The 23,881-nt window shown below is 38.7% G+C and overlaps 1 protein-coding gene and 1 long non-coding RNA gene across 4 annotated transcripts in view; one reads left to right on the forward strand and one right to left on the reverse strand.

The window, feature by feature from the left end:
• Positions 1–2,421: 2,421 nt before the first annotated feature.
• The window catches only part of rab11fip4b (RAB11 family interacting protein 4 (class II) b), a 42,033-nt gene continuing 20,573 nt past the window's right edge, over positions 2,422–23,881 (reverse strand). For 2 of the 3 annotated variants that reach the window (XM_015601607.3, XM_022675219.2), the window contains exons 3-14: positions 23,507–23,686; positions 18,504–18,635; positions 17,212–17,247; positions 15,808–15,907; positions 14,201–14,304; positions 12,599–12,739; positions 11,282–11,363; positions 10,964–11,101; positions 8,003–8,161; positions 6,531–6,608; positions 5,434–5,577; positions 2,422–5,226 (exon numbers count right to left, since the gene is read on the reverse strand). In XM_015601607.3, coding sequence (XP_015457093.3) covers positions 5,110–5,226; positions 5,434–5,577; positions 6,531–6,608; positions 8,003–8,161; positions 10,964–11,101; positions 11,282–11,363; positions 12,599–12,739; positions 14,201–14,304; positions 15,808–15,907; positions 17,212–17,247; positions 18,504–18,635; positions 23,507–23,686 — 1,411 coding nt within the window. In that variant the 3' untranslated portion in view covers positions 2,422–5,109. The remainder of the gene's footprint in view (positions 5,227–5,433; positions 5,578–6,530; positions 6,609–8,002; positions 8,162–10,963; positions 11,102–11,281; positions 11,364–12,598; positions 12,740–14,200; positions 14,305–15,807; positions 15,908–17,211; positions 17,248–18,503; positions 18,636–23,506; positions 23,687–23,881) is intronic. The other variant, XM_022675220.2, reaches the window with a different exon arrangement.
• Positions 19,675–20,719, forward strand: LOC125802220 (uncharacterized). Its single transcript, XR_007439236.1, has 3 exons — positions 19,675–19,762; positions 19,805–19,888; positions 20,440–20,719. It is a non-coding gene; the product is annotated as an uncharacterized LOC125802220 (long non-coding RNA).

The raw sequence follows: 23,881 nt of genomic DNA on the forward strand, positions 1-23,881 counted from the left end.
TTATGTTTTGGCTAATTATCTTTTTACTGGGAAGGGATTTTCCTTTCAAATCAATACACAAATGTAGGCATGCACGATGATATCAGTCCATATCCAGGCAGTTGTTTTGACAGTCTGTTTGTGATTCCTGCAGCCGGCAAAATACAAAACTTCAGCAATCAGAATGCGGAGTTATCCATCAGAAAGCAAGAAAAGAATAAAGAGAAAGAAAAGAACAAACAAGACATCAGTGATATTTTACATTAGATAAATTAGGCTACATGTCTTGTACAAATAGTGTAATTAGCTTGGCTCCCCCAAATGCCTTGAAACGGCCCTGTCTATATTGGTCAAATTGCTCAATTGCTAAGCCTGATGAGTAAATTTGGCCAATAGGTATAACAAACCGATACTTGCTGATTCATTTATTGTATGCTGGAAAAGAACCAAGTGACGCTACTAAAATTGACAAACACTGCCCAAAAAATGAAGAAAAAAAAAATGTCAGTAGACGCCTTGTATTTAATTGTTTGTATACAGTTAGCTGAAAGAAAAAAATGTAAGGCAAACAAATGTTACATTTTTTTTAAATGTAACCCAGGTTTGTAGTCGCTCTATAAGTTATGATATCCGTATCGGCAGATATGTACATGTCGGCCTACTATCAGATATCGGCACAGAATTCACATCTGTGTACACAATTTCAGAAGCCAAAATAGCTCTACATTTCACATTTATTTATTTTTCTTTTATCTATTTATTCACTGGTAAATATTTTAATAAATATCCAAAAACATAAATTACCTAACTTATTAGCCTAGCCTTGTTTTGATGCCTTTACATTAACTATCTGAATACGTGGACGGTCTGTCTGACTTTACAACAGACTTTTTTCACAATAGATTCCCCCCTCTGTCCCACGCTGAACCCCAGCTGACAAAAGACTTGGTAAAATGAGGAATCCGGTTTTCTGAAAAGTTGTGCTACCCCAGTGTAACTATATTTAGAAGATAAAAACACAAAAAAGCACCATATTAGAAAATGCTACCGGCAGAAGTGTAGGTAGGATATTTAGATTAGGCTCAATCACTGTAAGTTATGGTCATATAAGCTAGAAACCATATTTTTATTGTTTATTATAGTTTGTTTATTAGCCTCTTTTGTGACAATTACAGGAAAGCGGATTTTTATTATGAAAAAAAAATAAAATATGGTTCGGCGCATGCGCAGTGCCGGTAAGAAGCATGTATCAATGTGTAACTTACCATAACTATAGTTACTTACACACTATTACACAAGGTTAACGTTAACCATTTAGTGTAAAACAGAACTCCTTTTATCTATCTTGTAAGCAAATAATAAAGCAATGTGATAATGAGAATCTCTAAATATTCATTAATTAGCTAAACTAGGTTAATTAATCCGCTGTTTACTTTTTTTTGCCTAGTCTCAGTTGACCGTCCGCACTCATAATATACATAAATAATCAATCAATAAAACACTGTTGATCGAGTTTTGCATATTTTAATGTTTTAAACTCAGGGCTGAGCGGAGGGTTCAGCCAGTTTAACTCCGGGTCAGATTAACTACGGTTTCATTGATTGGCTCGTTAAAAATGACGTGATTAACTCAGTGAACTACTGTTTATGCTTCGGTATTAACGAACTTTTAACAATGATCTTACCTGATTATTTACAGTGTGCTGATTCTGCTGCTTCAGATCCACACACCTCTTATCTGGCCCGAAGCCCTGAGTGAAGTTTAGCTCCTGGATCTGGAAAGTTCCCCTAATGAGTGAGATTAGCTCCTGCTACCGCACCCAAAATTGCTAATTGAGAATTGAGCCTGAACTGGATTGGCCGAGCGACCCCACGTGACCTCAGAGCGCCACCAGAGCCGGTTTATGGAGAGCTGAAAATGAGCCGCCGATAGAGGAAGCCCGCGAGACAGTCCCTTTTTTCTATAAAAACGATTTTAGACAGCAGATTCGCTAGCATTACTGCAACTAAAAATGCCTATAGAGGTGACTGCTGACTGATTGTTGCTTAGTCTGTCTATGGTTTGGTAAACTGACGCTGAAGATACAGCCAGAGCTAGTTTATCAGGCTAGTGGTGTTTAATTTTTTTTTTTTAATTATGTCTTTGGTACTGAAACATTTGATAGTGAACTACACAGGGATTAAAATATACTGTTAATATGAATGTCTGGGAAAAGAAAAATATACATATTTTTTAAATAAATCTTTAGTCTGTATATGGTTGCCACCTGTCCTATAAAATACGGAACAATCTTTATTTGGCAAACTTTGCGTCTCATATTAAACCAATAGGCGAAGTGTTTTGTTCTTTATTTCCCATTAATGTTAAACCTTATTTTTTATGCAGTGCTTCAGGAGAGAGACTGTTTTTGCAAAGAATATATGTAACAAATACAGACCAACATAGAAGAAATTCTTCAGAATTTATTTCAAAAGTTCAAAAGACAAGTCTGTCCCAATTGCTCAGGTGCAGTTTCCTAGACAGAGAGTAGGTCTAGTCTTAGACAAAACAGCATTTCAATTGAAGATCTTGAACTGCAAATTTTGCATTTAAAAGGAAAATACATAGTCTAAAACTTGTCTTCATCCCTGTCTAGGAATCCTGCCCTTTATATCCAGAGATTGTGCTGTTTATCCCAACTGTTTAACAAACTGAAATAAAGGTACAAAAGAAAGAAAAAATCATGTAACATTACTCCAAGTTACATTAATAAATTAAACAAAGCTCTCATCAGAGCAAAATCATGGATCTACTGCTACTGCATTTAAAATATTGCTGCACATGAAATGCCATTACAACATTCATACAAAATGTACAAACGTAAGAAAGGTTTCCCTTGTCGAAGATGAAAAGACAACAAAACAATCAGAAATGACGGTTAAAGGACTTTGGGTAGTGATGAGGCTGAACTAGACTGGTGACTTCATAAGCCACAATTGCCTGGTCAGACTAGCATTAGCAATACGTAAAAACGTCTTCATAGTCTGGAACTGCAAATATACAGCCTTGAATATAATGTTTGATGTTTTACACATAGCTGACTGCATGTTAGTTATTTCAATGCTAATTCTGCAGCATTTCAGAGCGTAGCTATCTTACCATCCTACTTATAGTGTTAACAAGATTTTAACACTCATGTTAGTTTACTTCAGTTGGGATGATTACATTAAATACAATTGAACGAAATGAAGCAAAAATAAAACATTTTGTTTGTGAGAATGCCAACAGCACAGCTAAATCTCAGGCTCAGCTTTTATTGCAGCAGTTCCGGACTAATGGCTTGCTAACATTCAGGCCTTAACCATGTAGCTTCTGTCACTACGCTAGTAGATAATGCCATTAATGTCATTAACTCCAGCTATTGGAGCAAATGTCTAAACCATACAAACACCCAAAAAGTCCTATCAAATGGCAGAAAGTGTACAAAAGACTAAATAATTAATGTAAAAGTGGTGAGTGGCACATAGTATAGAAAAAGTGAATAATCCTGTACAGTATTTACAAAGCTTGCACTGAAATGTTTGTGATTTTAAAAGGTGTGCTAAAGCTAAACAGCTTGCCAATGTGCAACTAAACAATCAGTAAGTCTATCAGTGCTAAAGGCAACAGAAAAGGCACAAATACTCAAAGGAAAACATTTGAGAAAATCCCTTAAAACTAAATGTGCTCATGGTGCAAAACAAGGAAAGTAAATGAAGCTTAGTGATTGTGAACAACTGACTTATTGAAAGACTAGCTAAAATATGGAAGATCCCCTACGTAAGCAACACAAACAAATAACTGAAAATCTGTGCAAAAGTTATTATATTAAACTGCATATTGTTTTTCCATAATTCCACAAAATAAGTGACCCAGCAGCAATCTACAATTAATTTTACAGCACCTGAAAAAGGCTGATTTACATTAACTGATTTTTTTTGTACCCAACTAACTTGATTCATTAAAAAAGATGAAATATTTAGGAATATTTTTTAAATAAAATCTGAAAACCCCTGATTACAGTGAGGCAATTTGGAACAGCAGCTTACGATTCAAAAAATGATTTCTATATTTCTTCAAGACCTTTTTAAGGATAAAAGGAATACTTCAGCACCTTTTAAACTCAACCAAATCTGCAGTTCATGGTTATAATTATATATTTTATATATTACTACAATAAAAATATTCTTACAATTCTTTGTACTTGTTAAAGCAATTACCCATTAGTTTCTAATATCAGCAAGTTTTGAGTTAACATTTTTTGTCCCATTCTAAGTTGCAAGGACACATGCTTAAACTACAGTTATGGTAACTGGGTTACCCTGTGATAGATGTTTTAAATTGAGATTAGACTTATAAAATGTTCTGAAGTACTCCTTTAAAAAACAAACAATGCTTTGAATGATAGTGTATGAAGACAAGAAGGCTAATGAAATATCCCCAAACACTACTACTCACACACATTCAGAATAGTTAGTGAACATTCAGATGCTGCCGTTTCCATCTTCCTGCGTTCTACACTTTGCAGTGGCTTTAATCTGCCCTTTCTTATAATATACTCAATACTTATTTTCTGTCTCACACTTTCCTTTTCTTTCTCTTTAATATTTATTCTCTCTTTCTTGGACTTTCCTTACACCTTCAAAGAAAGGACGCATACAGCTTACATAATATTCCCTCTGATCGACTTACTGTTTCAACACAACTCGTCACTGGGCAGATGTGATCAACACAATCAGTGTTTCTGTTGGTTTTTGAGTATTGTTTTAACTGTAAAAAAATTACCCACTGCACATTATAGCGAGGCTGTACTGTCTGGGCCACATCCAGTGTTAAAGCACACAATCCCATAATGCCCTTCCAGTGTGATTCCCACGGTTGTACAGAGCAGCAGTGACCAGTATGTCCTAGAAATGGAAAAAGTGCATGAAAGATTCCAGTGTGTCCCGAAGTGAAGAAAAAACGAAGTCTATTTCACAGCATGAAGTTCAGATCCATTTGGAAAAGCGCTGCCCAGTTCGACCCGCAACGTCCACCTCCAAGCCAGCATGGGGGCTGTGTGTACAGTATTTTCAGCTTTAGCTTCTGCTACTGTAATTCTGTTGCTAGCTGCTAGGTTTTGATTTCTAGGATGGACGGGTTGTGGTCCAGGATCGATAATATAATCTTATCCATGTATTGCCTGAGCCGCAAGTTTATTTCCTCTTGCTCCTTTAAAGCCTCCATTAACTGTGGAAATAAAAACAATGTGTGAGACACTATTAAATATAATTCATCCAACCATCAAACCTTGACAAACTGTAGCTCCATGTCACAGTATCTACTTTTGGAAGACAACTGCTTAGTCAACAAATCAAGCCAAAATATAAAAAAGGCTGTCCGGTTGATTTCATTGTAGGGCTACTTTTGAACACATTCTTAAAAGCTATACGGTACCTGGTCTCGGGAAGCGTTCTCGATTTCTGCAGCGAGGGACTGTGCTTTAGTCTGGGTGGCGAATAGGCTCTTAGCTTCGTGCAGACTCAGACTGAGAATCTGACCATTCAACTCTTCATTCTGTTCCCTCAGCTTTTGATTCTCCTGCACAGATAAACACACAGAACAGTCAGAAACTGCCGATCTTAAAGTGGAGGCGTCGGTAAAACAGCTGTATTTCTGTCAATGTACAATTTACATGGAACGCTATTATCTCAGGCTTCTTTTTATTGGCAAATACATCATGCTAGCTTTTTAGCAGCTTAAAAAAAGTTTCAATTTAAAAAAAACAAGAAAGTTACCTTCTAGCACCTGCAAATTAAGTTATTTTATTATTAACTGAACATTATGTGTATGTTCAAAAATGATATCCCCACACCCAGCAGTCATAGAGTGTTTGAACACAAATTAAGTTAGTGGCTTTAGTTTTTAGACCAAATGGAAAGTGTACATTATAATGGAGAGTCTATAAATGAGTTAAAGGTGAAATTATTTATGGTAGCTGATGTGGTGTCAGTCATCAGTAATGGAGACAAAGAACTACAGATGAATAATCAACAGCGTGAGTGATGAGGTGAGTATAAATTATATGGCTAAATTATTCTCGTCTCTGGAGAAGACTGTACTACATACAGCTCCTGAGGACTCCCTACATAAACAGTGTGGAACACATCTAAATATAACAAACATAAAGAGCCCATATCTTTCTTTTTCTTTCTCTTAATTCCTTATAATTAAACAAGCTGTTGTAGATAACGTACATTTAATGCGCTATGACTGATCTTTGTAAGTAATGTATGTTTTCATGGGCCGCCTTGTTTTATATCTAGGTCCAAGCCAAATTGTCCAGTAGAAACAATGTTTTTTTCTGTCAAATAATTGTTCAAATGATATGCTCATATCACATGATATTAATATGATAGGCCATATGAAAACCTGTTCATGGCTGTGACCTCTCAATCATAGTTCCACAGGCAGGACTAGTGCCTCAGGAGGCAGCTGTCATTAGTAATCGGTTACAATTGGTTATTTAGAGGGCGCGGGGAACAAGGCTTTACCACCAGACTGCGACAGAGTCTTGTGCTAACACACACTCGCTGGTGGAGGTCAGGGGGAACTTCCTGTGAAACACAACGCTGCACTCGCAAACACACACACAGCATAAACACACAGCATTAACTTTGCATGCATACACACATATAATCAGGCTATGTGTGCGTTTTTTCTTTTTCAAAAATCTTCACTTGTTTGATACACATACTTTATTTGTCTGATTATATAGGTGTTATTTATGCGACAATTGTCTGACCTGTTGAACCGAACCATATACCCTTCTTGTCCAACCTGTTCATGGATACCTATTCTATCCAGATGTTTATTTTACTGACCTGACCAATTGTCTCACAGCTCTGGAAAAAATTAAGAGACCACTTCAGTTTCTGAATCAGTTACTTTGAGTTTGCTATTTATAGACAGATGTTTGAGTAAAGTGAACATTGTTGTTTTATTCTATAAACTACAGACAACATTTCTCCCACATTCCAAATAAAATTATTGTCATTTAGGATATTTATTTGCAGAGAAAAACAAAACTAACAAAATAATATGCAGAGCTTTCAGATCTCATATAATTTAAAGAAAACATGTTTATATTTATAGTTTTAAGAGTACAGAAATCAATCTTTGGTGGAATATCCCTGGTTTTTAATCACAGTTTTCATGCATCTTGGCATGCTCTCCTCCACCAATCTCACACACTGCTTGTCAGCAGTTTAGCTTGGTTTGATGGCTTGTGATCATCCATCTTCCTCTTGATTATATTCCAAAGGTTTTCATTTTGGTAAAATCAAAGAAACTCATGATTTTTAAGTCCCTTATCTGTGGGATCTATTTGGTGCCCCAACTGTCGGACATATCCACATTCTTCGATTGCATGACTTGTACAGATGTTACCTGTATGATCTGGTCAACCATCTAATTTGCCTGACCCTTCATTCCTAACCAGGTACCTAATTTGTCTGACCTGTCTAGATGTTTCACTTGTCTGATCTTTTCAGGTGTTTTATTTGTCTGACCTGACCAAGTGTCTTAACTGTCTCCATACCTCACCTGATGGACCTTCCCAGGTGTTTCACTTGTATCACCTACCCATGATCCTCATTTATCTGATTGTACAGGTGTTGCTTATGTGACCTGGTCAACCATCTTTTTTCCATTTGTATGACCTGTTGGGCATATTCAGGTTATCTACCTGTCTGACATATCCAGGTTCTTAATTTATCTGACTACAGATGGTAATTATGTGACATGGTCAATCATCTCATACCTAACCAGGTATCTTACTCATCTGACCTGTCCAGGTACCTCAGTTCTCTAACCTGTTTAAGTATCTCACTTTTCCTCTAACCTGTTCCATCTCTTTTGTCTCACCTGTCTCTCTCTTACTTACCCGTTTTGCTGCTGTTTACCTGTCTGACTTTCTCGCCTGCATTTCACACCTGTATTTCTCCCTCTTTTCTTAGCTTCTCACCTGTTTGAGCCTCTTGACCTCCTGTTCCAGTTCGCTTTCTCGTGTGCGCGTGCTAATTTCTGATAGGCTGATTGATGAACTGCGGCCCCGTCCCATGCGCTCTGACTCCAGTTTAAACACCTGCAGGTGCTCCAGTTCTCGCCTCAGGTCCTCTATCACCTACAAACACATACGAACACAAAATCAGAAAGAGAGAACAGGACAAACTGTCTTAGCGCAGCTCTTAGCACATAATGCAGGTAATCAACCAAAGAGCGTGCAGGAACAAAGCTGGCTCAGGAGTTTTCAGAGCTAGAATAGAACTCTGGCTTTTAACTAGAGCAGTGTAGCATTAAAGTGTTTATGTATTATACCCCCTTTGAAACCATCCCAGCAATCTGACTCAGAACAGCCTGGCTTCACTTCTGCATTTCTGAGTTCTTGTTTTGGCTACAGTTGAGTTTAGACTGTGGTTTGGGCAACACTGATATGAGACTAGGCCAAGGACACAAATCTTCCACTGTGGGGAATTAAAAGCAGACTGATGGCTTACTTGACAAATGAGTGAGGGTGGAACCCTAAGCTTATATTGAGTTTAAATTATAATACCTAATATCCAGTAAGTCCGCAAAGATAAAGTATATTATAAAATATATAGTTTCTACTATCTGTCAGAGAGGATTCAGTAACTGCTACAAATGACTCAGTATCTACTAGAAATGACTGAAGAACTGAAACATCTATTGCAGATAATCACTGTCAGATGGTTAATCTATTAAGAAAGATTTAGTAACTGCTATAAAAGTCCTTATAATCTATAGTTGATTTAGTAGTTACCTATTTTTCTCGCTATAAGGCGCACTTAAAATTCTTTAATTTTCCCCAAAATTGTCAGTATGTCTTATAATCCTGTACGCCACTGTGTATAGCTGGACAGAGCATAGTCTCTCAAAAGTAAAGCCACCACAGGTCGGGTGCCCCCTGCTGTTCGGTTGCAGAAAGCTGGGTAACCCCACCCATTCCCACAGGTTTTAATGGCAAAACAGAACAATTTATAAGCACGTTTTTTAAAACGTTATTCAGCTCTGTTTAAAAAGGTGTGGTTATTGTAAAAGGGCTGAGTTACACCTAGCCGGGGTGGGACCAATGACTGTATGGGTGGGACCATAGACTGTGTGAGCTCTGTGGAGGCAGCCCTTAGGGGCGGGCTTATTTAAATGAGTAGGCGGTCTCTCCACAGTCTTTCTCCCTCCTCTGGTCTCTACAGTGCAGACTCAGGATTCAGGATCGCCAACATGGCAGAAGATTTTGGCTTCATTTCCACTGAATGAATGGGAACGGCAACATGGCGTCCATCTTTTTTACAGTCTCTGTGTACACCTGATATATGAATTTTACTAGTCAGGTTGTTAGAAGCAGTAAAGCCACTCCGCTGAACTGCAGTGTTAAGCAAGGAGTTTCAGTAAGTTTCTCTAGGACCGAGACTGGAGCAGTATTAGCATTAGCAGCTAACCGTGCTAAGCGCTAGCTCTTTCGCTGTTCAGAGGTGAACCCCAGCTAGCACTGCTGGAGCAGTATTAGTATTAGCCACTAACCACATTAGCTCTTTCATCGTTCAGAGGTGAGTATTTTTGACTGTAGTCTGCGTGTTTACCCTGTTAAAACAAGCTATGTGGGACAAACCGCTAGCTAATATTACCCTGGCTTACCCGAACACTCAGGGTTCCTCAGTGTAGCGCTGTCGGGGAGGCATTAGCTGCTAACCTTAGCTAGCTTTAGTGGAAACCTAAAAACCTAGGCTTACTGTAAATGTAATAAACAGAAGCGCTTTACTCACCCAAATGAACAGTTTTTAGGAGAGAAATCTGTGTAGATTAAAATCCAGCACTTGTTTGACTTTAAAAGAAAATGTTACAGTTTTGTTTACTTAATTTAGCCAACCAGCAGGGAGACCTGCTGAATTAGAAGGAAAACATGGCAACACCTCTGTTTCTCTGCACCTCATGAATTAAAAATAGACCAGAAAATGGACGTTTATTGATAGTGCGCCTGATAGTGAGAAAAATACAGTGCCATAAATTACTCTGCATCTACTATAAATAACTAAGGCTCTTCAGTGATTTTGTATATAGCTCATTCCTTCATGTGCATTTAAGATGACCACAGGATGGGGGTGCTCTCTGACAAATTTGACATCAATCTCTGAAAACAGGAGGGCAAAAAAAACACAGGTCCACCATAGTTGTAAGTTTAGCAATGTGCTCTGTTCAAATGCTCTGTTAAAGGCACAGCCATTAAACCTGGATTAAGGTTTTTAAAGCTTTATCTTCTAAATGTGTGCAATTTGAGCCTCCTTTAGCTGGAACTTGGTCTGTGCTGTGGTGTTAGCTGGTAACCTGTTAGCTAACGCTATCTAGCTTACTAACCAAGATACTCTTTACTAGAGGCTAGCTTAGCTTAGCGAGCTTCAGAACCAAACACCACAGCGTAAAAATGCTAATTTCTGCGCTTAGTCCAACCAGTCGTTCTATCATTCACGTTTAAGCGTATATATAAATGGAGTTTCAGGCAGACAGTCTTGTGTGTGTTCTGTGGTCTGCTACGCTATCACTGTTGGACCCTAAAACAAGGCTATTAATCCTCTCTGTTCCAGGGGGTGCTGTAGCATGGATGACCATGTGCTCTACTATGAGATATTTTGAAAAATAAATGTAAAAATTTATAACTATGAAAAGTACATTTTTTGTGTCTCTAATACTGTGTTACTGTAGACTGCTGTCATAGTAGCCACCGAAGAAGCCATAGAAGAACCAGCTGCTTCCATGAAGAACCATGCTTATGATATAGATGTAAGGAGGTGAATAACTTAAGTGTTTTAGTCTATGAACCCTCTAGAACTTTTTAAGATTTTGAAGAGTGCACACAGAAAACCCTTCTCTGTGGTGTTTGTATTCTGTCAAACACTAGATGGTGCTCTCTCACCTCCTGCATGGCTTCCTTCTCTCTCTGGTAGTCGTTCCGGTTCTGTCTCAGCTTGTCCATCATCTTCCTGTACAAGTCCATCTCATCCTTCAGGCGTAGACTGGTGTCCTCCAGCTTATCAGTCATACGCTGCTTCTCCTGCAGGCACAAAAATAATACACACAAACAAATGAAATAAAAAAAATATATACTGATATTAAGGAGAGTTTGGAAAAACATGCATACAGAATTTCTCTCTCCAAGGACTCCCAGGAGAACACAGTTATATCAGCTGCTTTGAGAAAAAGATCCAGACTTAGTGAATTCTCTCACACACACCTCATCCAGCTTCTCTGTCTGTGATTTCAGCCTGTTGACATTTAGCAGCATCTCTGCATTCTCCGCTTCCAGCTGCTGGACTCTGACAACAAAACAACCACTTTAACACTTACACATAATAAATGGTACTACATAAAAATTACATTAAGGATGTATCATTCTGACTGTATGCCTGGTCAAAATGGCTTATATTACGTTAGAAGCATGAGGTTTTTGGTAAAACAATTCTTTGTGATGTTCATGTGCAGTCCCAATTGGGCAGGTCATGCAGATTGAGTAGCAACACTTTTCTTGGACACAAAAGTCACATTGTAAGCGTGCTCGGACATGGAACACTAAGTGCAATCTGAGCGCTGGACAGCAGGGGAGTGGGGAGGAGGGGCAATTGTGTTTGAGGATGGTACAAGGCAACCGGCTCTAGTGCACACACTCTAATGGTGGAAATCTATATTTCTGCATCCAGTCAACACAGTGTCTATGGTGTTGTCTATGTTTTTTGTTTTTTGTGTGTTTTTGTTTTTTGTTGTTGTTATTTGTGTGCTGTTGGACAAATGAATTTCCCCATTGGGGATTAATAAAGTATCTATCTATCTATCTATCTATCTATCTATCTATCTATCTATCTATCTATCTATCTATCTATCTATCTATCTATCTATCTATCTATCTATCTATCTATCTATCTATCTATCTGGTGTAATCAACTAACTAAAAAAATTGATTGACATAAGTTGAAAACCAAAATAGTCATTAGTTTCACTAATGCACTTGACGGGAGTGTTTTATTCATGGCTAATAGTTTTTTGCAATTATGACTAAATTATTGATTATTCACAGGAGTAATTATATATAAAAAAATAAAATAAAAAATTGTAGCTTTAATGTACTTTTTAAAAAATAATTTTATTTTAAATTTTTATCCATTTTTCTCCCAATTTACACAGCTCACTATCACTAGTAATGCCCCAACACCAGGAGGGTGAAGACTAGCACATGCCTCCTCTGATACATGTGAAGTCAGCCACTGCCTGATGCAGCATTGCCGAGTAGCATCACAGTGCACTCGGTTTCGAGACATCAGCTCACAGATGCCTTGTGCTAATCGACATGGGAGAGAGCGCCATCTACCCACCCACATAAAGCAAGGCAAATCGTGCTCTCTCAGGGCTCAGGTAGCTGATGGCAAGCTACATGAACAGGATTCGAACCGCTGATCTCCTGATCAAAGTGGTAGCGCTTTTGTCCGCTGGACCACTCAAAGCCCTGTAGCTCTAATGTACCTAAAGTAATCACTCAAAGAAAAGTGTGTTAGTTTACCGGTTGGTGAGCAGCTCTATCTGTGTGTTTTTGTCTCTCTCCAGCTTGTTGAATGCCTCTCGGTGCCTCCGGAACTCTGCCTCCATCATCAGCTCCGAACGAGCCTCCTGCTCCTTCAGCAGCTCCTCCAGCTCATTGACCCTAAACAAACACAAACACATGTGAGGTTTTGTGCCTATACAGAAACACACTGGAGCTAAAGTACATGTTGGTTTAGTAAAGAATGCATTAATTCAAAGTCACACCTAATAAGTGAACGATCCTGGTTTGACCAACATGACAAGAACTTCCAGTTCATTAGATCAGTGTTGCATGATGGTTAAAAAAAAAAAGCCTACTAACACTGCTGCCATGTGTGCTTACACTATCACAAAGTGTGTGTGCACAAATGGGTTAAAGGAGAAGGTCACATTCCCTCTTTCTGTCCAGCACAAGTATGGCAAATGTGGGGTTTCCTTGCCTTGATTGGTTGATATGGAGTCATGCTGGGCTCAGACATGGTTCTGTTGGTCTCAGAGCTGCACAATTAGCAGAACATTAATGTGCTGCAGAATTAATTAATCTATAAGGCATGCAAGACAGCAGTGTACCAGCTGGCACAAAACCAATATGTATTGGGTTCATACTGCCTGCAATTAAAAAAAAAAAGTCACAATCACTGTAAGAAACACTTTTTAAATGTGCCTTTTCCATACTGATCCAATTTCTTCTGATTTGGGGGTTCACTTTTGTTTCTTTGTTACTATCATTCTTCGTGAAGTTCATTGCAGTCCCAACTGGGAAGGTGATGCAAATCAAGTAGCAACACTTTTCTTGGACACAAAAGTCACATTGTAAGCGTGCTCAGGCCTGAAACATTAAGCGCAATCTGAGCGCTGGTCAGCAGAGGAGTGGGGAGGAGGGGCAATTGTGTTTGGGCACGGTACAAGGCAACCGGATCTTGTGTGCACACTCTAATGGTGGTATTCTATATTTCTGCCTCCAGTCAACACAGTGTCTATGGTGTTGCCTGCACAAGTGGCCTATACCATTGTGAGCATTTATGCTTGTGTGTCGGAGTGTATGCATTTCTCTACAGTTCAACTGACAGGTGGGAATGTGTAGGCGGGAACACAAAAGTCAGTGGACCAATCACATTTTCTGCAGTCTGTGTCATCACAATAAGTAGTTGCATTTCTAGGAAGGTATGCATCAGGCTACATTGGCCTTTACTTCAATAACTCACAACCTAATCACATCATGAATAAGAATTGTAAACAATTATAAGACAAACCCTTTAGTTCTGTCAGTCAGGGGATCTTAAACTGTACAGAAAGCACTTGTTCCTGTGTGAAAACAACTCCACAAGCTCCATGTTTTTTTGTTTTTTTTTTATATATATATATTGATCTGACCTTTGTTAATGTGCCTCAGGTATTCATGCTACCCATTTCTCCACATCCCAAACCTTCACTTGCAGCACTGTTACATCATTAACACCATTTTTTCTCTACTGGGAGTGGTCCTAATGTTTTGGTTCATCAGTGAATCGCTCTGTATAAATCCCATATAAATCACTTGTTTGACTAAATCACTGCATGCACACTGTGCGTGTGTGTTTACCTGTGGACTAGTTGTGTGTTCTCCTGCTTGAGTTTGGATTTCACATCTCCGTTGGTTAAACACTCGTTCTCCAGCTCACACAGCTTCTTCTCCAGCTGACTTACCTGGACACAGCGAGAAACACACACTTATTTTATTATACCAAAAAGGACTACCACTGATTTTTACATGATCGCTGAATAATGCTACAATCCTAATCCCAATCCCAAACACTAATTCTAACAATACTCTGCTAAATCTAATTTAACCCTAATCTCATTCTTAAAGTTATCTACTCAGTTTCCTACTAAACTACACCTAACCCTAAATTTAACACTTTTAATCCTTAACCTAATCTTAACCCTAAGCATAACCATTCCAACTCTAAATCTTTGCCGTGACCTAAACCTAACCCCAGTCCTAACACTCCATTTATCACTCCACCTAATCTAAACCCTGAACCTAAATCTCATGTATCTACTCCTAACCATAACCCTAAGTTTCAGTACCCCACATAGCAGATAGCGATGTAGCCTTGGACAGCTTGTCTTAGACAACACAGCATTCTGAATGGAGATTTTGCATTGAAAGGAAAACCTAGTATATAAATAGACCTAATCCCGAAGAAGTCACTATTACATTCAATACAGAAGACTTTACACACATATCCTGCAGGTCAGTGCATCATTCTTTAGCTTGGGACATAAAAAGTGTGACTTATGGAATGTCAGTACAGTATAAAATACAGTTTTAGCATACATTTTAGTATTACTCTACATGCAGCATATAATATACAGCTCTGGAAAAAATTAAGAGACCACTTCAGTATATGACTCAGTTACTCAGATTTTGCTATTTATAGGTATATGTTTGAGTAAAATGAACTTTTTTTTTTCTTTAAACTACGGACAACATTTTTTCCAAATTCCAAATAGTAATATTGTCTTTTAGAGAATTTATTTGCAGAAAATGACAAATGGCTGAAATAACAACTTTTGAAATAAGAACTTTCAGAATAACCCTGGTTTTTAATCACAGTTTTCATGTATCTTGGCATGTTCTCCTCCACCAGTCTTAAACACTGCTTTTGTAAAACTTTATGCCACTCCTGGCGCAAAAAGTTTATTTTAAATGGTCTCTTATTTTTCCAGAACTGTATATAATTTTTCAAATTCCACAGAGCACAACATAAAATACACACTAACAGACAAACATTTTTTGCATTGCATTGCAGTCACAATATCAGTTAGGATGAACATATTTAGGACAGTTATAGTTTAGTGATCTTAGCTACAAACACACACACACACACCCCAGGTCATCTCTGCTCTAAAAAGCTGGACAAGCATGAGTCAGCTGATCAGAGCAGGAGTGCTGAGAGAGTTAACAGAGTTTACATGCAGATGATGGTGGTCTGTTATAGTCAGTATAGTCACTGTAAGCTTCTGGTATGGGAGCTGCATTGACCTTGACTCACACCACAAACCACAAAGACATCAATCTTAAATTAGGTCTGGCTGTGTAATCTGGAAGCAGCATGGACGGACGAACATCATCAGACAGATTGGATTAAAGAGGCGAGGCACACTAAAGTAAGTGTGTGCTCTGTGTGTGTGTGCGTGTGTTACCTTCTCAGAGATGTCCGTGTCAGAGGAGTCGATGCTGTCTCTGAACAGATCCTCAGTACTGCCGTTACTGCTGCTGAGATTACTGTGGTGGAGGAGCTGCCTGTATCACCCACACACACACACACACGAAGACACAGACACACACATTTGCTGCATTTAAAGGAGGAACAAAGCCCGAGAAGAAAATGGGACAAAGTGAAAAAGTGAGAGAGGGGAAACTAGAGAGAGAAAAAAAAGAAAAAGGGAGAAAGAGGGAGAACAGAAATATCAAGAAGGTAAGATGAGAGCGGAGAGAGATGTAGAGAGTGAGCAATAGAGCGTGGGTGTGTGAGTGAGAAAGAAGAAGAGAGAGAAAGAGAGAGGGAGAGAGAGAGAGGAAAGAGAGAACACTAATGCATACAAATGACACTATACTAAACACATACTTTAGAAAGAACGGCATGTTACTACATTAAAACTACATTACCCATAATGCACATGCACCAAGTGTGTTCAGTGAGACTGCATTGCAGAAGAGAGGAGATCTGACTGTGGAGCCAAGCTTAATGCCAGCCCCCCATTCTCACACACACACACACACGCACACACACGCAAACACACGCATGCACACGCATGCACACGCATGCACACGCATGCGCACGCATGCGCACGCATGCACACGCACACATGCACACACACATGCACACACACATGCACACACACATGCACACACACATGCACACACATATCTAACTAAAGAGGTGAGAAGCCATTATTGATATTAAACCTGCAGTGACACACCCCCCTTAAACACACCCTGCATAAATTGTGTCACATACACAAACACACACACAGCTATCCTGAAGAACCTCATATCATAGAAAACACCCCTTCTAATGAATGCATTCAGCTACTTCTAGCTGCATCCAGTGCTGACACAGATGTGCAAAGCCACACAAAGCTTGCAGAGTCCCTGTTGAAATGTACTTCCAACAAAATAGGACTCCTTGAAGCACATAAAAAACAAGAGCCTAATGCTGTGATCATCCAGCATCATGAATCCCATAAATGCTCTTCTCACCAAATGCAATCAAATCCTCACAGCAATGCTGCAATGCTTTGAAATTTAGAAAAAAAAACTTCTCAAAATTCCAAGACAAGCAGGATAAACACTCCAAGCGACTGTAATATGTAAAATAAACTATTCACAATAATACAATAACCATATTATCTTAACACCTCTAAACTTCAAAACAAGACTATTTGAGCCTATTAAATAACACACATCTATCTGTAATCACAAAGGTGACCTTGAGGCAGTGTACATGTGTAAGTAATGATTAACTTCGTGCACATGCGCTCGCACGCGCGCACACACACACACACACACACACACACACACACACACGCACACGGCTGGCCTACCTGCCAAAAGCTGTGCTAGTGATTTTCCTGTTGGGGCTGAAAGAGATCAGAAGACAAATGTTAAACACACTGGAACAAAAAATTTACAACATAACAAAATGAAAAGACTTGTACAGACCAACTGCACCTCTACAAACCTCCATTCCAGTGTCATATCATCTAACACTGTTCTTTTCTTTTCAGTTCCTTCACCTTTAGCACCAGAAGCTAATACTAACTTTTAAATAGAGGTCAGTGAGGGAGTGCTCAAAGCAAATCTGTATTTACTGCAGTAAAGGTGAATAACATTGCCTTAATGACAATTAAAACTTTGTCAAATTCGCAATGTAAAATATATTCACTGTTTTCACAGGACTGGAAGATGTCTTTCCTAAAAGCTGTGAAAGAATGCTAATAAAATCCCTATATGCAGAATTTAAAGTCTAATTAGTCAGTTGTTTTAGCTTTAGCACTAGAAGCCAATATAAACTTTTAAATCAATGAGGTCAATGATGGAGTGCTCAAAGCAAATCTGTATTTGCTGCTGTGAAGTAAAGGTGAATAACACTGCATAAATGACTTTCTGTCAAACTCTCAGTGTAAATATATTCACTGTTTTCACAGGACTGGAAGATGTGTTTCTTAAAAGTCATAAAAGAATGATTATAAAATCTCTATGCAGAAATAGTCAGTTATTTTAGCTTTAGCACTTTGTTTGTTTGTTTGTTTGGGATTTGTGTCATATCAGCAACATGCTGGCTATTTTATGGCATCGACAATGTTCGTGACTTGAGCACCACAGACTTAAATCAGTGTCTTCACCTTTAGCAGTAGAAGCTAATATAAACTTTTAATAGAGGTCAATGAGGGAATACTCAAAGCAAATCTGTATTTGCTGCTGTGCAGGAAAGGTGAATAACACTGCATTCATGACATGTCAAACTCAAAAGTGTAAATATATTCAGAGTTTTCACAGGATTTTTTTTAGAAGCTGTGACTGAGTGCTAATAAAATCTCTATATGCAGAATTTTAAACGCACACACATAGGCACACACGCACACACCCTTATTTCTGTGATGTACACAGGGGGAATGAGGGAAGGAGCACACTGAGGGAAGACTGCAGAATCAGCAAACAGCAGAAGAACAGCTGCTATCTAGGGCTTCACCCTCAACTGGAGGGTAAGGATAAGTGTGTGTGTGTGTGTTTAGAGAGATAGCTGGGGGTCATGGATATAGAATGCCACTTTAGAGGAACAGTGTAGGTGATGAACACTGGAAAGTGTGTGTGTTTGTGTCTGTGTGTTTGTTACCTGTGTGTTTTTATGTTCCTCAGCCGGTTCTCGAGCTCATTTAGCTGAGTAAATTTTTTGCAGCAATGTGAGCAGAAAAGCTCCGTCTGATCCTCATTCACCTGCTGTACCTTCCGTGGAGTCTGGACCGCACTGTGGAGAAAGACACACACAAACACACACACACACACACAAACAGTATAAGACACACTCCTAATACACACACTCCCAAGTAACTCTGTTCAATTAAAAAAAAACAAGTCTGGTCTAAAACTCCCAAAAGAATCAACTCTGCTGAGCCAAACTTCAGCAGCTGCAGAGGTGTTTGTGTAAATGAGTGTGCGAGTGTGTATTTGTGTGCATGCTAACACACTGCATATTGATCTGGCCATCTGCCAGCATCTATTTATCCATCTACAGCCTCATGCTGATACTGAGAGATACCCAGAGATAGATAGGACTGACAATGTTATCTGAACCACAATCGCAAAACAGACACAACTTTCTTGTAGTCTCTGACTCCTCTTCTAATTTTATGTTTTTTACTCTGTTTAACATATATACTATTAATAATGGATGGATGGAGGAATGGATTGATCTTCCCAACAGACCTCAAACACCATCAAATACTTCATTACTGAAACACACACACAGGGAGCATCAGTGACACTGCTGTATTGACAGGATATCCTCTTTCTATTTCCTCAATTATTAAACACCACACATAGTGAATCACACTAACATTACCCAACAATATACGCACACTCTCCACAGTTCTTCTCTCGATCTTACACATCACACACACACAAACACACACGACATGCAGTCAGTAATGGCAAATTGCACTTATTTAAAATGCATTGACTCACCTCCTCTATGATTCTTAGCTTTAAACAGATAGTTCTAAGAAAACTTCATCATACACATGTATACCTCACTCTTACAACCAGGGTGTGATGTAAACAAAGTACCTTAATGTGGAGTATTAGTCAATACCAATCCAATATATGTATCTTAATTCTAAACGTTGGCAGACACAGATCCAATCTGACTACATAATACTGAGTATCGTCAGATACTGATCAAATCTGAGTGTCTTAATGCTGAAAATTGGACGGTCCTGATCAAATCTGAGTGTTCTAATGCTGAGGACCAGCTGATACTGATAGAATCTGAGTGCCTTTATGGTGAAGATCGTACGATACTGATAGAATCTGAGTGTCTTAATGCTGAGGATTGTCCGTCCGATACTGATCGAATCTGGGTGTCTTAATGCTGAGGTTCGTCCGATACTGATCAAATCTGAGTGTCTCAATGCTGAGGATCATCCGATACTGATCGAATCTGAGTGTCTTAATGCTGAGGATCGTCCGATACTGATCAAATCTGAGTGTCTTAATGCTGAGGTTCATCTGATACAGACCTAATCTGAGTGTTTTAATGCTGAGGATCGACTGATGCTGATCAAATCTGAGTGTCTTAATGCTGACGATCGTCCGTCCGATACTGATCGAATCTGGGTGTCTTAATGCTGAGGTTCATCTGATACAGACCTAATCTGAGTGTTTTAATGCTGAGGTTCATCTGATACTGATCGAATCTGAGTGTCTTAATGCTGAGGATCGTCCGATACTGATAGAATCTGAGTGTCTTAATGCTGAGGTTCATCTGATACAGACCTAATCTGAGTGTTTTAATGCTGAGGTTCATCTGATACTGATCGAATCTGGGTGTCTTAATGCTGAGGATCGTCCGATACTGATCAAATCTGAGTGTCTTAATGCTGAGGATCGTCCGATACTGATAGAATCTGAGTGTCTTAATGCTGAGGTTCATCTGATACAGACCTAATCTGAGTGTTTTAATGCTGAGGATCGTCCGATACTGATCGAATCTGAGTGTCTTAATGCTGAGGATCGTCCCGATACTGATTAAATCTGAATGTCTCAATGCTGAGGATCATCTGATACTGACCTAATCTGAGTGTTTTAATGCTGAGGATCGTCCGATACTGATCAAATCTGAGTGTCTTAATGCTGAGGATCGTCCGATACTGATTAAATCTGAGTGTCTCAATGCTGAGGTTCATCTGATACTGACCTAAGCTGAGTGTTTTAATGCTGCGGACTGGCCGATAGCAATCAAATCTGAGTATCATAATGATGAGGATTGAATACAATAGCTAAGACATCTAAAGGATTTAATGAAATGCAGTAAATGTGTGTGTGACATCATTCTGAGCTCAAACATCAGACATAAAGTAAATGGAACGCAGCATCTGTCCATGGTTACAGATAACATTGAGTCATACAACGGTAAAAAAAAAAACACAACACCTACTGAACTACTGAACACCTCCCCGTGGTTTGAAGCTCCAGTCTAAAACTAGAGAAACACCAAACATGTCTAGGCTGATCTTAGATCAGGAGGAGAACTGTATTAGATCACTTTAAGCTTCCTCTGAACGCTTACTCACTTCAGGCTTATTCACCACCACTGTGAAACTGTCAGAGAAGTGCTGTTCCCAGGCCTGTGTTGCTTCATACGAGACTGAAGTGTGTATGACTCGGCAAAGTGTACACTGCCCACTACTTTCTGGTGAAACGTTATAGGCTGCAACAATAATGTCAGAGAGTCTTCCTATTTCTTCACTTGCTTTTATTACACTGAAGACTTCATTTAACAAAAAAGTGTTCATCCTCTACAATCCTCTGATCTAAACCCAGCTCAGATGAGGGAGCTGATGATTTGGGATGAGCTGGAGCTTCACAGCATAAAGGAAGAGCAGCAATTATTGTTCAGCACCTCCAGGAACTCTGTTCCAGGTGACTCTACCTCATGATGCCATTGAGAAAATACCAAGAGTGTGCAAACCTGTCTTCAAATCAGAATGTGGTTCTTAGAAGTATCTGAAGTATGAGACATATTCTGGTTTATCACTTTCTGTTTATGAAAAAATTTTGCACATATTCCGGTAGAGCTTCAAATGTCTTTAAAATTAAATGTATAATGTAAAAAAAAAAAAAAAATCAGAAACAGAAATAAAACACAATAAATGTCCAAACTTTTAACTGGTAATGTTATTAAACAATAATACACAAGTGGGAGTGCTATAATGTGTAATATTGGCCCTGCTGTGCTGCGGTTGTAGGCACTCGAGCACAAACCTTGAGTGTATTATTGCGATTATACCACTGTTTGATTATCGCTGTTTATTGAAACATTTTTAGTTAAAGAGGATGAAAAAATCTGATCTGTTTGGTTATAAAAATTCTGCGATTTAAAATAGTTCTATTGCTGCTCTGTTTGTAGCTGTGCTGTTTGGCTTGTAAGCGCTGAATCGTTACCTGTTACGCTAGGTTACACTAGGTTACCTAAGCTTCGGTTACAGTGCATTACCAGCTGATAATGGCACTCACATAACACCTCTCAGCCAATCACATTGCAGGGTGGGAACTAACTGTGGTATAACAACACAATTAATGATATAAAATAAAATTGATGAGTTGTTAATTATAGTTACTATAATTATAATAAAGCAAGCAAACAAGCAAATAATAATCTATGCGATAGACCTGGATTGACTGATTTACAAAAACATCCTCAGGGCAAAGAAGTGATCACATGTACCTGGAACTGCATCACTGGACTGGAGCCAACAATTTCACTCCTCATTACACGAGCTATTGATTGCACCACCAGCCGTATATATGAACAGCCATGACTGAGATATCTCTACCCAGAGAAGATAAAGGTAAAATGGCTAAAGTTTTTCAAGAGGTCAATTTGAAAATGCAGGGCAAACTGTTACACTGTTATCCAGATTTATAGTGTAACACACTGTAAATATTCAGGACAGTTCAGTAAAAAGGGACATAAGTGTTTGAGTGGAAACCCAGCATGTGTTTTTCAGTCACCTTCATACAGCCTTGGATCCATACAGACAACCATATGTGTGGTGGCATTTATCAGGGTAACTGCAGTTAAAAATATTTGTTTTTTAACACAGTAAAATAAGAAGTAACTGAAAATCTAATCAGAAAGTTAGTGTATAATTACCTTGTGCTTCCACCCACTGGTCACTCTACCTGGGTTCTTGCACCATTTTAAAAGTTCAATTTAATGCCTTTTAAGACCTTTTTAAGACCTCAAGAAACATAATATAAGACCCAAAAATGTAGTCATCATTTTTTTGGTTAAAATAATGTATTGGAAATTAAAACTTAACATTTACCATTTGTTATGTTGGGTTTTATTTTCAATTTTGTGATGCAGAACAGAGTCGACATAACATATGTAAGTTGCATTTTGTTATGGAACACACAGAATTGAATGTCGGCACCATAAAGAATAAAATAAAGAAATAACACTTAAAACAGTCTCCATTATAAATAAGCTAAAAAAAAAAAGAAACACTTGGGAACAGCAGCTCGCTACTAATGTTAGTTGGCTCTTCGCTAACCTTAGTTCTTTCCCTGGTAGCGTAGCTAACTCGCTGCTAACGTTAGTGTGTTAGCTAGCTTCCCACTAATGTAAGCTAGCTCTTCGTTAACCTTAGATCCCTCCCCGGTAATGTAGCTACATTGCTTCAGATTGGGGCATTGGACTTGGCTGGTCTCCGAGGCCTCTGTGCTTTCCCACCTACATTAAATGCACAGTGTGAAAATGTAATACCTACAGCAAATTTACAGTAAATTTAATACAATTTAAGACCTTAATTACCCAAACTTGAATAAGGACCACGTGGAAACCTTGTTTACTGGTAACCCCAACCTTCTGATTAAAACAGAGCAAGCCCAATGGGGACATACATTTGGCTACCTTTACTCATTTAAAGCAAAATGTTTTGTCTATTTTTTCCCAATCAGTTCAATTTAGTATATAAACAGATACTTTCTGTAAATGTACCAAAATGCTGAAATTCTGTGTAAAACCATATTTGCAGATGGCCGTTGTGGCCTGGTTTGACCCCTGGTAGCTAAAGTTTTGCATACAACTGAATTCACGTACACAAAGACACTCACCTGGAAGGTACAGAGGAACCCAGGTCTGAGTATCCGTTTGTGCGTGGGTCGTCCTCTGGGCTGATGGAGTTATACTCCCCATCCTCTCCCTCGCCTTCAAACTGCTCCTCATTCAGAGAGGCAGACGAGCGAGCCGAGAGGTCTGAGATCACTGAGGGATTCATACTCAACTCTACAACCCTGAAAAAACAGCAGGACAAAAAAATATATAAATAGTATGAATGTTTCAGCGTTTTGGCAAATTCGGATTAGATTAGCAAACAAATCTGATTTGCCTGCAGTTTGGATACAGCTTGAGACATTGTGATGAACACAGAGTTAAAGCATGTGTCCAGAGTTACATTTGAAACTAAAGCCAACCATTGTTGATTTTAA

Source organism: Astyanax mexicanus, chromosome 5 (assembly GCF_023375975.1).
Source record: "Astyanax mexicanus isolate ESR-SI-001 chromosome 5, AstMex3_surface, whole genome shotgun sequence".
Taxonomy (NCBI): Eukaryota; Metazoa; Chordata; class Actinopteri; order Characiformes; family Acestrorhamphidae; genus Astyanax; species Astyanax mexicanus.